At 41.0% G+C, this 16,616-nt stretch overlaps 1 protein-coding gene across 1 annotated transcript in view; it reads right to left on the bottom strand.

Moving 5' to 3' along the window:
• Positions 1-16,187, bottom strand: part of LOC103298554 (charged multivesicular body protein 1B2) — a 63,804-nt gene extending 47,617 nt beyond the window's left edge. Inside the window, exon 1 of the mRNA XM_008155339.3 lies at positions 16,077-16,187. Coding sequence (XP_008153561.2) covers positions 16,077-16,092 — 16 coding nt within the window. The 5' untranslated portion in view covers positions 16,093-16,187. The remainder of the gene's footprint in view (positions 1-16,076) is intronic.
• Between the last annotated feature and the right edge of the window lie 429 nt (positions 16,188-16,616).

The following is a 16,616-nucleotide window of genomic DNA, read 5'->3' as shown; positions in this document are numbered from 1 at the left end:
GCAGGGGAGGGCAGTTTGGGGTGACCAGGCCAGCAGGGGAGGGCAGTTAGGGGCAATCGGGCTGGCAGGGGAGCAGTTAGGCATTCATCAGGCTGGCAGGGGAGTGGTTAGGGGGTGATCAGGCTGGCAGGCAGAAGCGGTTAGCAGCAATCAGGCAGGCAGGCAGGCAAGCGGTTGGGAGCCAGCAGTCCTGGATTGTGAGAGGGATGCCCGACTGCCCAGTGGGATCGGGCCTACACAGACAGTCGGATATCCCTTGAGGGGTCCCAGATTGGAGAGGGTGCAGGCTGGACTGAGGGACACACACATCCCTGTGCACGATTTTGTGCACCGGGCCTCTAGTATAAAATAACTGCTCACTCCCCAACACTGTTTTCATATATTCTGTTCCTAAACTTTAAGTACATAGGCACACCTCAGAGATACTGTAGATTCAGTTTCAAACCACCACAATAAAGCATGTATCAGTATAAAGCAAGTCATAATATTTTTGCTGGTAGAGGGTCTTTGCCTTCAATTTTTAAAAAACGCAATATCTGTGAATCACAATAAAGTGAAGGATAATAAAACGAGATATGCCTGTACTCTTTAGAAACACAATTTGAAGTTTAGTATCAGTAGCCACTTACTCTGAATTTCCATGCTACTTTACACTGAGTGGCCAGATTATAATGATCTCTGAACGCATAATAATCTGGCCACTCAGTGTATACCCTATATAATAAAAAGTTAATATGCAAATTGTCCCCTCGACCAGGAGTTCAACCAACAGGCAGGCCGGCCAACCGCCTCTGTCCCCTCCCCCTATCCAGGCTGGCCAGTCCCCACCCATGCACAAATTCATGCACCGGGCCTCTAATATATATATATACTGAGTGGCCAGATTATTATGCATTCAGAGGTCATAATAATCTGGCCACTCAGTGTATATATCATGATGAGCATTTTTTCTGTACTTTTTTATAACTCCATGTCTAATTCTTCACCTAGATTATGGACACCTTGAGAATAAGAATGAGTCCCACAGGGACAGGCTTGAAGGGGTCAAAGTTACCATCTCATGGTATCTATATACTCTTAATTAACTTAACCTTACATTTAAAATACATTTTATACAAAAATCATGTAACTTTAATCCTCACTCCCCCCAAATGTACCAAAAATGTAAAATTTTTCTAGGGGATATACCAACAATATGTAATACTTGCAACAATAAAGATTTAATTAAACAAAAAAGAATGAGTCCCAATCATCCTTATATGATAAGCCTAATGCAGTGCATAATAAAAGTACTCACTAGCTTTAAGTAAATGAATAGTAAAAAAGTATTTTTCAGGGGAAATGATATACTGGGGGAAAAGCACCACTGCTGCTGGACAAGAGAACTCAATTACCCATTTCCACTTAAATAAGTTTATGTTAATACTAGAGGCCCAGTGCACGAAATTCGTACATGGGGGGGTCCCCTCAGCCCAATCCGGGACCCCTCGGGGGATGTCCGACTGCCGGTTTAGGGCCTAAACTGGCAGTCAGACATCCCTCTCATAATCCAGGACCACTGGCTCCTAACTGCTCACCTGCCTGCCTGCTTGATCACCCCTAACTGCCCCCCCCTGCTGGCCTGGTCACCCCAAACTGCCTCCCCTGCCGGCCTGGTCACCCCCAACTGCCCCCCTCCCACCAGTCTGGTTGCCCCTCACTTCCCCTCTATGTTGGCTTGGTCGTCCCTCATTGCCCCCCCGATGGCCTGGTTGCCCCCAACTACCCCCCCATCAACCTGGTTGCCCCACACAGCCTGCTGTTCAGTCATTTGGTCTCCCCTCACTGCCCACCCTGCCAGCCTGGTCACCCCACACAACCTGCTATTCAGTTGTTTGGTCAGCTGTCACTAACCCCCCTGCCAGCCTGGTCGCCCCACGCAGCCTGTTCAGTCATCCATTCAGTTGTTTTTGTTGTGACGGTAACTTAGGATTTTACATATGTAGATTAATACAATGCTGTTTATATTATTAGGATTCCATATAATATTTCATTCAGGAAAAAAAAGGGGCTCTGCCACTAAAAGAGTTAGAAAACCAATGTCATAGCAGATGCCACACTTTTTTAATTTCATGAACTGGTATAATTAAAAGAACATTTCAACACCAAAAATATAGGAAGGAGAGTCTCAGAATAAAGGACAGCTTCTAAAATTGAATTTTAAAGTTACATTTAGCTTTGGAAAATGCTTTTTACACTGTTCTGTTTTAGTTTTCCTATTTGACTTGATCTTGAAATCTCATCACAGACCAGCAATATAACACTCTATATATATAAAAGACTAATATGCTAAGTGTCTGACAGTCTGACTGGTTGCTATGATGCACACTGACCACCAGGGGACAGATCAACACAGGAGCTGCTGTGACACGCACTGGCCATTTACAGAGAAATGGCACCATGGACCTGGTGCCAACAAAGCAACACTTGGCTTCCCCCAAGTGGGACACAGGCCCTGCCACCACCCCAGAGTGACAGCCCACCAAATTGCAGCTGATGCTGCCAAGACTCCCATGGCGCAAAATGTGGCCCACAGCCCAGCCCAGCCCAGCCAAGCCCAGAAATGGTGGTTGTGGGTGCCTGGTAATGATGTAACATAGCAACGCCCGGTTTCCTCTCCCTAGCAACTAGCTTCCTTGGAGTTTCTTCAGCCTAGGAACATGACTTGCTTTATATTTTTTTTATTTTATTGATTTTTTATAGAGAGGAAGAGAGAGGGATAGAGAGTTAGAAACAATCGATCAGCTGCCTCTTGCACACCCCCCACTGGGGATGCGCCCGCAACCAAGGTACATGCCCTTGACCGGAATCGAACCCGGGACCCTTGAGTCCGCAGGCCGACGCTCTATCCACTGAGCCAAACCGGTTTCGGCGGAACATGACTTGCTTTAGAGCCAGGTGTAAACATTTTACACTTTAACCAAATGTCTGTGAAGTGTTTTCCTGTGCCTCATCTCATTTGATCCTCACAGAAGTCCTGGAGTAGGTAGATAGGAGACTCAGTGGAATCCTATTTTCTTTTCATTAGCCAGAAAATGGAGATTTAGAAAGCTTAGAAACTTAACCCGACTGAAAAGAAATGGTGGACCTTGAAAATGACTTCAGGTTTTCTCACTGTGCAGAATATAGTCAAACACTGCTGCAGTTAAATATTTTAACCTTTGTTCTCCCTGCATGATCTACAATAATAATCTGCTTTGAGTTGATATTTACTGCTGTGTTGCTGACAATTACCTGAAAGAGAAGTTGGGGTTCTTCACTGGGCTGGAAAAAAGTTTACCTAATTAGAAAGTAGGTCTAATTAAGTTTATTCTATATATATATAAAAGGCTAAGTTGACTTGTGCATGCATGATATATATAAAGCTCTTGCTGGCGCCAATTGCACATGTGTTTCGATCTGTCATTGTCAATCGTGAATTTGGTTGACACTTCTATTACAGAGAAAGGGCAAATAGCAATATTAAACTATTTCTTCTAATTAATTTCCTTTTCATTCATGCACATTGAACTAGGCCACTAGTTAACCAATAAAACTCTTTTAAAAATACAGAGTTCTGAACCTAACCTCTGGAATGTTAAATTTGGTAAATCTGGAATAGGTCTCTGAAATCTGTAGTTTTTAAAAGCTCACTAGATGATTCTCACGGACATCTAGTTTTAGAAAATACTGATTTAGTTATCTTCTTCCACAGGAATAGTTGAAATATCATGGATCTCTATTTGATTCTTATGATATACATATATAGTCTTATAAATACGTAGGTATATATTGAAATGCACTGTTGCTCTTTCTTCCCTTCCTTCCTCCTTTCCTATCTGTTTATCTATCTCCATGATCACTTATCCACAATCCAAAATGCAAAAAGTTCTGAAAACTGAAAGTTATATATAATATTTGGTAGCAAAACATGACCTCACTAGAAAAATTTAATGACAAATCTTGATCTCAACAAGAAACAGTCTTTAAATTATCATATGTTTCAGTTTAGAAATATTGTGTGTGATTATGATTCCCGAAGCAACCAAGATATAATGCAATATATGGAATATGTGCCTTATTGGCATTCTAAAATATAAAGAAGTATAATTTTGATTTGAATATTAAAACAAATGGCAACTCAAATAAAAAACCTGTGTCCCTGTGTATGGCAATTTTCTCAATTACCCATTACATGAAATGGCTATTGTTCAAAATGTTCACACCATGCCCTAGCCAGTTTGGCTCAGTGGATAGAGTATTGGCCTGCGGACTGAAGGGTCCCGGGTTCAATCCCAGTCAAGGGCACATGCCTGGATTGCAGTCTCGATCCCCAGTGGGGGTCATACCAGAGGCAGCCGATAACTGATTCTCTCTCATCATTGATGTTTCTATCTCTCCCTCCTCCCTTCCTCTCTGAAATCAATTAAAAATATTTTTAAATAAATAAATAAAATGTTCACCCCTTAAAAGTATAAAAGTACCTAAGAATGAGGAATAAGACAATTTTTAAATGTTCCTTTTTGGGAAAGAGCTGTATGTAAACAGTTACTAGGTTGCACAATCAAATTATAAGTTCCTAACAGAAATATTTTCTCTTTGAAAACATATGGGGCTTAGTAAATAGTCTAAAATTTAATACTCTTAAATACTTATAAATTAAATTTTAAAGGAACTCAAATGATTTAAAATACAATTTACTTTTAGTTGCCAGCAGGAATATTTTAACTATGAAAAGTCCTTCATATAATGCAACCATGATTAGTGAAATAAAGCATGAGATTTGATTATATCATAATTACTAGCAGTTTGGAAAATTACACTTATAATAAATTCAGAGTTAGCAATTCAATCCCATAAAAGTAGAAAATGTATGTGTGTACACATTCATTCTCATACTCTCTTATTCTCTTATCTTCCCTCCATCCCTCCCTCCCTACCCTCTTCCTTTCCTCTAGCCAAATTCCTTTTTAAATTTAAGAAATATAAACTATCATGAGGCTAGATGTACATTAAGGATATGTGAATTTTTACCAGTTCCTATTCCAAATAGTTCTATACATTCAGAAATGAGTCAGGAGATGAATTCCCTGACCTCAACCTTACAAAAGAATATGGCAGAGGCAAGATTACCAACAGTTTTAATATAGTTTAAGTAGAAATAAGTATAATCACATGAATACACATAGAAGGACTACATATCTTAGACTATCACCACTGTCAAATATATTCATGTGTGTCTATGTAGTTCAGACAACTTGTAACACCAGTGTTTTTCTGATAAATATTTTGCCCCAGGCCAGAAATCAAAACATCGCTGAATCTAAAACCTTACCTCTATAACTCTTGGGTAATTTTTACATGCAGAGCACAAGATTCTTAAATTCAGGTATCTGCTATTCAAATTATCATCCTTTGTGTATACTACAATAAGTGAATATCCTCTATACTGAGGTGGGGGAATCGATTGCTGGTGTGGAAAATACTGGAATCAATTCAACTACTAAATTGAACTATGAACCAGACTTGATATGCAGCGCAATATTTTAAATACTTTAGTTGGCTATAAATTCCAGGAGTATTTTTTCTATTTGGAAAAATAACACTGGCAGAATAATCTCCTTCACTGACTACTCACAAATTCAACTTGGCAAAGTGGTTGATATTAAGACAGCTTTTATTTTTCCTTGCCCACTGAAAAAGCAATGGCTGAAATACTTTATTATTGATTGACTGAAAGTTTAGAAAGACTGAACAGTAATATTTATTAGCATGTATAGAAAGTATAAGGTCCTAGACTAGATGTTGAGTTATCCCAGGTTATAGCACCCTGTGCATCAGTGATGTTGGTCTCCATTGGTTACCTCCAATGGTTCCTTTGTCTAATGTACCCTTCTTTTCACCCTCCCTACCATCCTACTCTTAATCCCTGTGAGGTTTAGCACTTAGCACCAGGCTTGCTTTGTAGCTAACATAAACAATATCACTCACTCTGAAAAACTAATCTCAAATACTTCCATTAATGGCAAAAGGTTTCACTCCTCCTGTCAAAATCCATGCAAGAGCAAAAACCTAATTCACCTGGTCCTTAGGATTGATAAGGAAATAATAAAAAAATCAAATTAATCATGTGAACATTTCAATTATTTCTAATTTTCTCAAAGTATTAATTCCCCACCTTCCAATTCGACTAAATTAAAATTTAAAACATTACATCAAGATGAACCTTTTACATATTTCAAAGATTTAGAACAAACTCTCCAAAAATTCATCTGGAATAAAAAAAAAAGACCCCGAATAGCCACAGCAATACTAATAAAGAAGAACAAAGTTGGAAGGATCACAATATCAGATATCAAGCTATATTACAAAGCCACGGTTCTCAAAACTGCCTGGTACTGGCACAAGAACAGACCTGCAGACCAATGGAACAGAACAGAAAACCCAGAAATAGACCCAAGCCATTATGCTCCATTAATATTTGACAAAGGAGGCAAGAGCATACAATGGAGTCAAGACAGTCTCTTCAATAAATGGTGCTGGGAAATTTGGTCAGATACATGCAAAAAATGAAACTAGATCACCAACTTACACCATACACAAAAACAAACTCAAAATGGCTAAAGGACTTAAATGTAAGACGGGAAACCATAAAAATTCTACAAGACTCCATAGGCAGCAAAATAACAGACATATGTTGCACCAATATCTTTACAGACACAGCTCGTAAGGCAATGGAGACTACGGAGAAAATATACAAATGGGACTATATCAAAATAAAAAGCTTCTGCACAGCAAAAGAAACCATAAACAAAACAACAAGAAAGCCCACTGCATGGGAGAACATATTTGCCAATGATATTTCCGATAAGAGTTTAATCTCCAAAATTTACAGAGCACTCATACAACTTAACAAAAGGAAGATAAACAACCCAATAAAAAATGGGCAAAGGACCCAAATGGACAGTTTTCAAAAGAAGACACACAGAAGGCCCAGAGATATATGAAAACATGCTCAAAGTCACTAATCATCCCAGAGACGCAAATCAAAACAACAATGAGATACCATATCACACCTGTCAGAATGGCTATCATCAACAAATCAACAAATGACAAGTGCTGGTGAAGATGTGGAGAAAAAGGAACCCTACTGCACTGCTGGTGGGAATGTAGACTGATGCAGCCACTGTGGAAGACAGTATGGAGTTTCCTCAAAAAGTTTAAAATGGAACTCCCATTTGACCCAGTAATCCCACTTCTAGGACATATCCCAAGAAACCAGAAACAGCAATCAGAAAGGATATATGCACCCCTATGTTCATAGCAGCACAATTTACAATAGCTAAGATTTGGAAACAGCTTAAGTACCCATCAGCAGATGAGTGGATTAAAAACCTGTGGTACATCTACACAATGCAATACTATGCTGCTATAAAAAAGAAGGAACTTTTACCATTTGCATAAGCATGGATGGAACTGGAGAGCATTATGTAAAGCGAAATAAGCCAGTTGGAGAAAGATAAATATCACATGATCTCACTCATATGTGGGATATAATGATCAACATAATTTGATGAACAAGAATAGATCCAGAGACCAAGGTAGGGGAGGGGGGTGGGTTAGAGAGCAACCAAAGGACTTGGATGCATGCATATTAGCTTATCCAATGGACACAGGCACTTAGGCAGTGGGGGCTTGCCTGGGGTGGGAATGGCTGGGGGGGGGTCAATTGGGGAAGAAGAAACAAATGTAAAAATTTAGACAATAAAAAAATGTACCATTTAATAAGAAATATCTATGATCCAGATTTGTCTTCATGATCATCTAAGGTAGGCTATCCCTAAAGTGATTATGGAGATTCATGATTGTTTACACTCTTTTCAACAAAATCCCAAGTGGAATGTCAATATATAGAAAAAGTAGCTCTATATAACCCTGGGACTCTATCAAACACAACAGAATTTCACTGCAAGTTGTGGAGTTACTGTGAAAAAGCAAACACAGCAGAGATTTTTGAGATCAGGCCAGATCCTTTACTGTATGCTTATAAACTTCTGGCTTTCTTAGCTTTAATTTCCTCTTCCATAAAATTAGGGTTCTTCCAGTGTTGTTGAGAGTTTTAGATAATATATACAAAAGCCCCACACAAAGTTTGGCACATAGTAGGTGTTCAATAAATTATCATTACCATTTCATGACTTTGCTAAGTGACCTATCTTAATTAGGTAATGTGGTTAGTCAGGGAATAAAAAGTCCCATTGTCTGTTTAAAACATTCTATGTGGTTTCATTTGTTTTTAATTACACTACTGAGAAGCAAAGGATGAAAATCAATTATGTCTTAATAGATTATTGCTTTAAAATTTAAATAAATAAGAATCACTAGGGTTCAACATATTCATTTTGTATACAGAAGGAAGCCTTGCTTTAAGATTTCAATCTGCTTCCTCAAGATTCCTAGAAGAAATTCATGGCAGAAATCTCAGGTCCTGCCTGCCTTTCTGAAGTGGGTGGAGCAACATCAAGTAAAATAAGTTATTCAAACACAGTAGGACAGAGAGCTCTTGGATTCCAAGTGCCAAAAGTAGGATTTTGTAATCATTTGGGCACAGGAAATTAGAGGATGAAAAAAAAAAAGGAGGTAAGAGGAAGGAAATAAAAATGTTCCACTAGCACCTGCCTGCTCCAGAATAAAGCAGTGGTACCAATACCACAGAATGTTTATATATACATTTTATGAGAAGTGCTATGATATGTCTACATTCCCCCCTTTTCAGCTATCTGCATCTTGTTCATCCCTGTGTGTTTCTGGGAGATAGAGTTGGGGATCACAAAAACACAGGGAGAACATCAGAATTTAAAGGAACCCTAGCGATCACTTAACTTTCCTCATTTTACAGATGGGAAAACTGAAACCTAGAGATGGATAATTGAGGAGTAATTGCTGAATAAAAGAATAAAAAGGAACACAAATACAGCTCAACTTATATTTCTGTTTGCATTTTAACTTTCATAGCAAATTGCTCAGAATTAGTACTCAAATGACATTAAATGATAAACCATAAGTAATCCTTACTTGCAATACTTCTTATAAGACACAACATCCTAATAGCTAGTCAGTCCATAAATTATAAGACTACAGTCACATCTAATCTAATAAAGAGGGAATATGCAAATTGACCATCACACCGCCACAAAGATGGCGGCGCCCAAACCACAAGATGGCTGCACCCAGTCCCCTCAGCCCCGCCAGAGTCCCCCAGTCCTTTGAGCCCCGCTGGGGGGGGGGCAGCCAGAGTCCCCCAGTCCTTTGTGCCCTGCCAGGGGGGCAGCAGGAAAGTGGTGTGGCCAGATCCACCCCTGGGCGGGTCCAGCTGCACCGTTTGCCTGCCACCGCCTGGAGTCCCCCCAGTTCTTTGAGCCTCCCGGGGGAGCGGCCAGAGTTCCCCAGTCCTTTGAGCCCCACCAGGAAGGCAGCCAAAGTCCCTCAGTCCTTTCCCCCAGTCCCTCAGTCCCCCTTCATGAGGCTGGATGCTGCATCCCTCTGTGTGGGCACTTGACTCTGGGTATCCCAGTGCAGGTGGACTTGATGTTGTGTCTCCGTGGACTCTGGCCCAGACTCTGACAGCAGGGAAGAGGGAGTCACACTCCCAAAGAATCAGCCAGAATCAGCCATTAGTCAGACAACTCATAGCCAGGACTCTCATTCACCTGCATCTCAGACCCTGACAGCAGGGAGATGGGAATATGTCTAATGAGCAAGTATTGATACAAGGTAGCTCTGTAGCCAAAAGAAGCCAGCATTATTGACAGAAAATGTCAGAAGACCAACGTGCCTCTGATGCTGAAAGAAGGTGGCATTGGTGACAGAATGTATCTAAAAAGCTATTGGCAAAACATAGCTCTGAAGCCAATCAGAAAATGTTTAAAGACCTACGTGCCTCTGAAGTTGGAAGAAGGAGGTGGCGACGACAGAATATGTCTAAAGAGCAGAGCAGTCATCAATAAGTACTATGAATACTGGTAGGAACTGCCTTCTCAGCAAAAATGGAGTACATGAGGATGAAATTCTCAAACACAGTTGTGGTGGAATGACTGTTAGATGTCAATTTTGCCTATCACTGAATTTCTCTGATGAAACACTATCTGATGGGAAATTTACTCAATGTTGTAGCAAAGGTAAAGCCTGTCCAAATGATATACATTTTCCAGAATACCTGGCATATTTAAAAAGATTACTGACAAATGAAGATTCTGACAGTAAAAATTTCATGGAAAATATTCGATCCATAAATAGTTCTTTTGCTTTTGCTTCCATGGTGCAAATTTTGCATCACCATGAGGATATGGGCCATACTGTTTTAGAATACATGGACAAGTTTATCACCGTACTGGAACTTTACATCCTTCAGATGGTGTTTCTTGGAAGTTTGCTCAACTCTATATTTTGGATACATCCGGAGCGACAAGTAGAAAATTAGCAATGCCAGAAAACCAGGGCTGCTCAGAAAGACTCATGATCAACATCAACAACCTCATGCATGAAATAAATGAATTAACAAAATCATACAAGATGCTACATGAGGTAGAAAAGGAAGCCCAATCTGAAGCAGCAGCAAAAGGTATTGCTCCCACAGAAGTAACAATGGCGATTAAATACAATTGTAACAGTGACCCAGGTAGATATAATTCTCCCGTGTAACCGAGGTTGCTGTCATATTCAGAAATGAAAATGGAGAACCTCCTTTTGAAAGGGACTTGCTCATTCATTGTAAACCAGATCCCAATAATCCAAATGCCACTAAAATGAAACAAATCGGTATCCTGTTCCCTACATTAGATGCAATGATATATCCTATTCTTTTTCCACCTGGTGAAAAAGGCTGGACAACAGATATTGCATTGAGACTCAGAGACAACAGTGTATTCGACAATAATCCTATATAATAAAAGGCCAGAGGCATCATGACAGAAACGACCAGAGACCAGGCCACCATGTCCCCTCACAGGCTGGCCCTGCCCCTAAGCAAGCAGTTAGGGGCAATCAGGCAGGGGTGCAGAGCAGTTAGGGGTGATCAGGTAGGCAGACCAGTGGTTAGGAGTGATCAGGTAGGGAGGCAAGTAGTTAGGGGCAATCAGGTAGGCAGGCCAGTGGTTAGGGGTGATCAGGTAGGCAGGCCAATGGTTAGGGGTGATCAGGTAGGCAGTCCAGCGGTTAGGAGAGATCAGATAGGCAGATGGTCCCTTACCGGGCTGACCTCGCCCCCAAGCAAGCAGTTAGAGGTAATCAGGCAGGCAGGCAGAGTGGTTAGGAGTGATCAGGTAGGCAGACCAGTGGTTAGGGATGATCAGGTAGGCAGGCCAGCGGTAGGGGCAATCAGGTAGGCAGGCCAGCAGATGGCCCCTCACCAGGCTGGACCTGCCCCCAAGCAAGGGGTTAGGGGCAATCAGGCAGGCAGGCCAGCAGTTAGGGGAGATCAGGTAGGCAGGCAAGCGGTTAGCAGCAATCAGGTAGGCAGACAGCTACTTGCAGGGCTGGCCCCACCCCCCAGCAAAGAAAGAGGGAGACCCAGGCCAGCCAAGCCATCACACCCTAGCCTGTCACCTGCAGAGGGAGGCCACCAGTGGCAGGGTAGGGGGGGGGCTCTGCTGCATAGATGGCAAGCAGTGGCAGCAGCGGGGGTGGGGCCAGCTGCCTGCAGCCAGGGGAAGGACAGCCCCGATAGGCCCTGATCTCAGGCCAGGTCTAGGGACCCTACCCGAGGGGTCCCGGATTGTGAGAGGGTGCAGGTCAGGCTGAGGGACCCTCTCGAGTGCATGAATTTTCATGCACCGGGCCTCTAGTACTAGATAAAATGTAAGGACATGAATCACACAAATGCAGTATTATGGAGTTCATCTCTCTGTGCAGGCCACGTTCAATCCTATTTTAAATGCAAGAAAATTAACTCAACAGTTTATTGTGGATTCATATTAAAAAATGGAGGCCAATCAGATAAATTTCATTAAAGCAAACCAATCTAAGTTGAGAGTTGAAAAATATAGTGGTTTGATGGATTATCTCAAATCTAGATCTGAAAATGACAATGTGCCGATTGGTAAAATGATAATACTTCCATCATCTTTTGAGGGTAGTCCCAGAAATATGCAGCAGCAATATCAGGATGCTATGGCAATTGTAATGAAGTATGGCAAGCCCAATTTATTCATAACCATGACATGCAACCCCAAATGGGCAGATATTACAAACAATTTACAACGCTGGCAAAAAGTTGGAAACAGACCTGACTTGGTAGCCAGAGTTTTTAATATTAAGCTGAATGCTCTTTTAAATGATATATGTAAATTCCATTTATTTGGCTAAGTGATAGCTAAAATTCATGTCATTGAATTTCAGAAACGCGGACTGCCTCACGTTCACATCCTATCTAATAAAGAATCCTATCTAATAAAGAGGGAATATGCTAATTGACCCTCACACCATCACAAAGATGGTGGTGCCCACAGACAATAAGGAGGGAATATGCTAATTGACTGCCCCGCACTCAAAGATGGTGGTGCCCACAAGCAATAAGGAGAGAATATGCTGACTGTCCTGCCCTCAAAGATTGCGGTGCCCACAGCCAATAAGGAGGGAATATGCTAATTTATTTCCCCGCCCTCAAAGATGGCGGCACCCACAGCCACAGGATGGCGGCACCCAGTCCCCTCAGCCCCCCAGCCTCCCAGAGCTGGCCCGAGGAGCAGGCAAGCCTCAGATGGCAGCTGCCCAGCTGCCCAGAGCCACCCGAGGCTCAAGTAACCAGGGACGGCCAAGGCTTGTGCTGCCGGCAGTGGCAGCAGCAGAAGTGTGATGGGGGGCGTCGCTTTCCCCTGATCGCCGGGTCACCTCCCACCCCTGAGGGCTCCCGGACTGTGAGGGGGGCAGGCCGGGCTGAGGGACCCCACTTTCAGTGCATGAATTTTCATGCACTGGTCCTCTAGTAAAATATAAAATATTATTAATATCCTGGTCTAAAAATCACAATACATTTGTCAACACTAGCAATGCCTCAGAGATTCTGATAAGTAATTAGTTCTGCTTTAGGATATAAAGCCATTCATAATGGTTAACAGACATTTTTAAGATAACTAACAATATTTGCCTAAAACACAGTCTCATCTATATGGGAGACTACAAAAGGAGACAATGATACCAGTCCAGTTCAGAGTCCTTTCTATACTCTCAGAACATATGCAGTACCTATTATCTACTTTATTATTTCTCAACCTTTTCAGGTTAGAATCCCTTGGAGAAACAGATGTCAGCTATAGATATTTCCCGCAGGAAAAAGGCACATAGTAACAGAAAATTTTGCATACAATTTCAAGGAGTTTAGTAAATCCACACATGGGATCAAGAATCACTGTTTTAGTATTCATCTAAGTTAGTATGTGCTACCTTATATTGCTATTACCTGCCTTCTCCCCGTCTCCACCCCAAGTGTGTCCTGCCTCAGTTAGATCAAAAGTTGCTCAGAGTTGGGAATGGGTCTTATAATCCTCTGTATCAACAGTCTGGCTACATTGCTCAGCCTACAGAAGAGACTCAATATATACTCATAATTAATGCTTAACAGAAGATCATTTACCTACTTTGCATCTAAGTTCTATGCAAGGAAATGAGAATTCAAAGACTAAATAAGGACCATGTCCCTCAAGTAACTCAATTTAATGTAAGAGATAGATAAGCAAGCATCTGATTACAATAGTGGGAAAATGGCTACAATGGAAGGGAAAATATGGGAAAAGAACCACAGAGTAGGAACTGGTGCTCTCAGATTTCTAGTTTGTTGGGGATGGTGGGTTAGATTAGAAAGATGACATGGAAACCTCCCTGAAAACGAAGCATACTTGATCCAACAAAATGCCAAAAGAGCGATAATAGCAGAGAGAAGCAAAAAAAAACATAAAATAAGAGCATGGAGTAGGGGACTAGGAAAGTATCCTTAATTATTCATCTTTTATTGTATAATTCCTATAGTTAATCAACACTACTCCTGAAACACACTGTATTAATACTGCACACATATTGCTATTAGTTTTATATCTGTAAAACACCTATATGAACATGTTACAACAAATAAATTTGGTCATTCTATTGAGTTTTTTAAAGTGAGATTTGATCTAATCCACCATGATAAATTCAGTGTGTTTTAACTGTCCAAACACTGAAGTCACAATTATCAAGCTAATTCCATTGTTAGCACATTTAATCTTTTTATATGCTGTAAATATTCTTATATTCTGCATTAAATATAGGCAACAAATAAATATTACTCAAATTTCAGTTCAAGTTAGTTATTTATGAAAGACAGGTCTGAGTCAGTATGAAATTTCCTCCTCTATACTATAAGAAAAAGGTCTGGAATCTACAAAATGGAACCAAGAGAAGTAACCATTGACAGATGATATAAGTCAAGTTACACTTCCTCACTTCTTCTGACAGACTGAAGGGTAGCTAATAGTTCATTTTTAAGGTATAAACTATTGATAACAGTACCATTAATTTTAATTATGGTCAGACATACATAAATTTCAGCAAAAGAATTAGTAACCAATTATCTTGTTATTGGAAATCACATAGGGTAGGCTTAGGTAGAGAAAAATTAATTTGCATTATTAGAATAGAAAAAGCAATTTTAGAGCTATTACCTCAAATCCTTCCAAAAGTTCTGGGGAGATAGCAATTAGTACTCTATTTCTTAATATTTAACAGCATGTTCAAAACTTTATGATTTAGTATGCCCTTCCATTTCATTTTATCTTCATAACATCCTTATAAGGTTGACAGGTCGGTTAGTATCTTTACAGATTAGTCAACTTTGCCTGCAGAGGCTATATGACTCCCTCTAATTCATATGTTTCTTACGAGGCAAAACTGGGACTAGAAACTGGTCTTCTGACTTAGTCCAGTGGTCTTTCCTTTATGATACTGCTTTAAAAAAATCATTTAATAGGGTTACATTTTCATAAATTATATCCTTTAAAGTGCAGTGATAACTGGGCCTTTTAGTCATCTACTCTGTTCATAAAATGACCTATTCTGCACCTTCTCACACTTTATTCTTGGTTTATCTTGGACAGTTCAGCCTAGTATGTGTTATCAATATTCCCAGTATGACTTATATAATGTAATCCTCTCACCAAAAGTCTTTCTATACATATTTCAGACTTACAAACTAATAAAGGCAAAGAGCTTTAAAATGAGCTATCAAACAAAATATTATTATCTACATTTTGTCATTTTGCCAAGTTTCTTTCAATGGCAAGATACCAACTTACTCTATTTTCTATAATGCCAACGCCTGGAATAAGGGAGGCATTACAGCGACATGGAAAACCTGTGATGGTATTTCAGTTGTGAAAGCAATTTCATCCTTCTTCAATTCAGGGTTTCACACAGCTTGGTTCCTAATCCCCTTGCTTCAGTAGGAATGCAGGTGCAACTGATGAATTTTTATAGCTTTAGGTAAGGATGAGTTTCCTCATATGCTAAATCAGATTACTAACACACGCATTCAACTGACTTTGAAGGGGTGATATGAAGCACTTTACCTTGTTATCAAGTCACCTCCATCCAGAAAAAGGAATAAGTTCCACAGAAGCTACTGCATTGAAAGCCTATACCTTCGCTCCAAACCTCTGGCAAACTCCTGCAGCCTGTTTCCACACCATCCTCTCGGATTTATTTCTAAGAAGTGGATAGTTCCACTGAAAGAATAGGTGACAGAACGAGGGAGGATTCGAGCTCAAGAATGTTCTCAAACCAGTCCAGTGACTCAGTTCCAAATTCCCTGATTGTAGGATGGCCACGGCTACCAGAAGACAATAACAAAACAAACACACCAAAAAAAGCTGCTGGCGCTTACCTTGCCCTTCCACAACTAGACCTAAAAGATCATGCCACGGAGCTCTTCCCTGGGCTCCAGCCCCAGCCCTCTCCCCTCTCCCCTTGCACACCCCCCACTTTTCTTTCCCTAAAGCCCTAGCAGCAGTTTATCAGACGAGAAAGGATACTCTCCATATTCGACATGGTCCCACGACTTTTCTTAGGAGACGACAGCCCGGACAGCGGCACGGATTTGATGAGAAGACGATCAGAATTCCATCCAGGTCTCGACCCGCAGCTGGCCTGGCATTTGGGTTTGAGATCCCACTTCCGGTTTCTGCGCAATGCCCACTGGGAGGCGGAGCTATCTGTGCTCCAGGGGCGGAGCTGGGGTTATGCCAAAATGGCTGCCACCAACGACGGCGGTTAGGGTGGGCTGCTGTCGCTGGGGGGCGTGGGAACTCCAAGCGGTTACGCCCCTCCCCCTCCGGTACCTTAAACAAACGGGCGCCTAACGGTTTTCCTCGCTCGCTCAGCTAACCTAGTTCCGAGCTCTTCTTAACCTTGCGTCCCACCTCTTCCCTCAGATTTCTTACTATCTTTGACCCCTCAATTCTGTTCTCAGAGCTTAAATCTTTCGGATGAAGGAAAAAGGTATAGGGCTTTTAAGTACTTTTTTTTTAAAAAAAAGCTATAATCATATGAAATAAGAACCTAAGGGATAAGCG

Source organism: Eptesicus fuscus, chromosome 1, assembly GCF_027574615.1.
Source record: "Eptesicus fuscus isolate TK198812 chromosome 1, DD_ASM_mEF_20220401, whole genome shotgun sequence".
NCBI lineage: Eukaryota > Metazoa > Chordata > Mammalia > Chiroptera > Vespertilionidae > Eptesicus > Eptesicus fuscus.
This window is presented reverse-complemented; position numbering and strand designations above follow the sequence as displayed.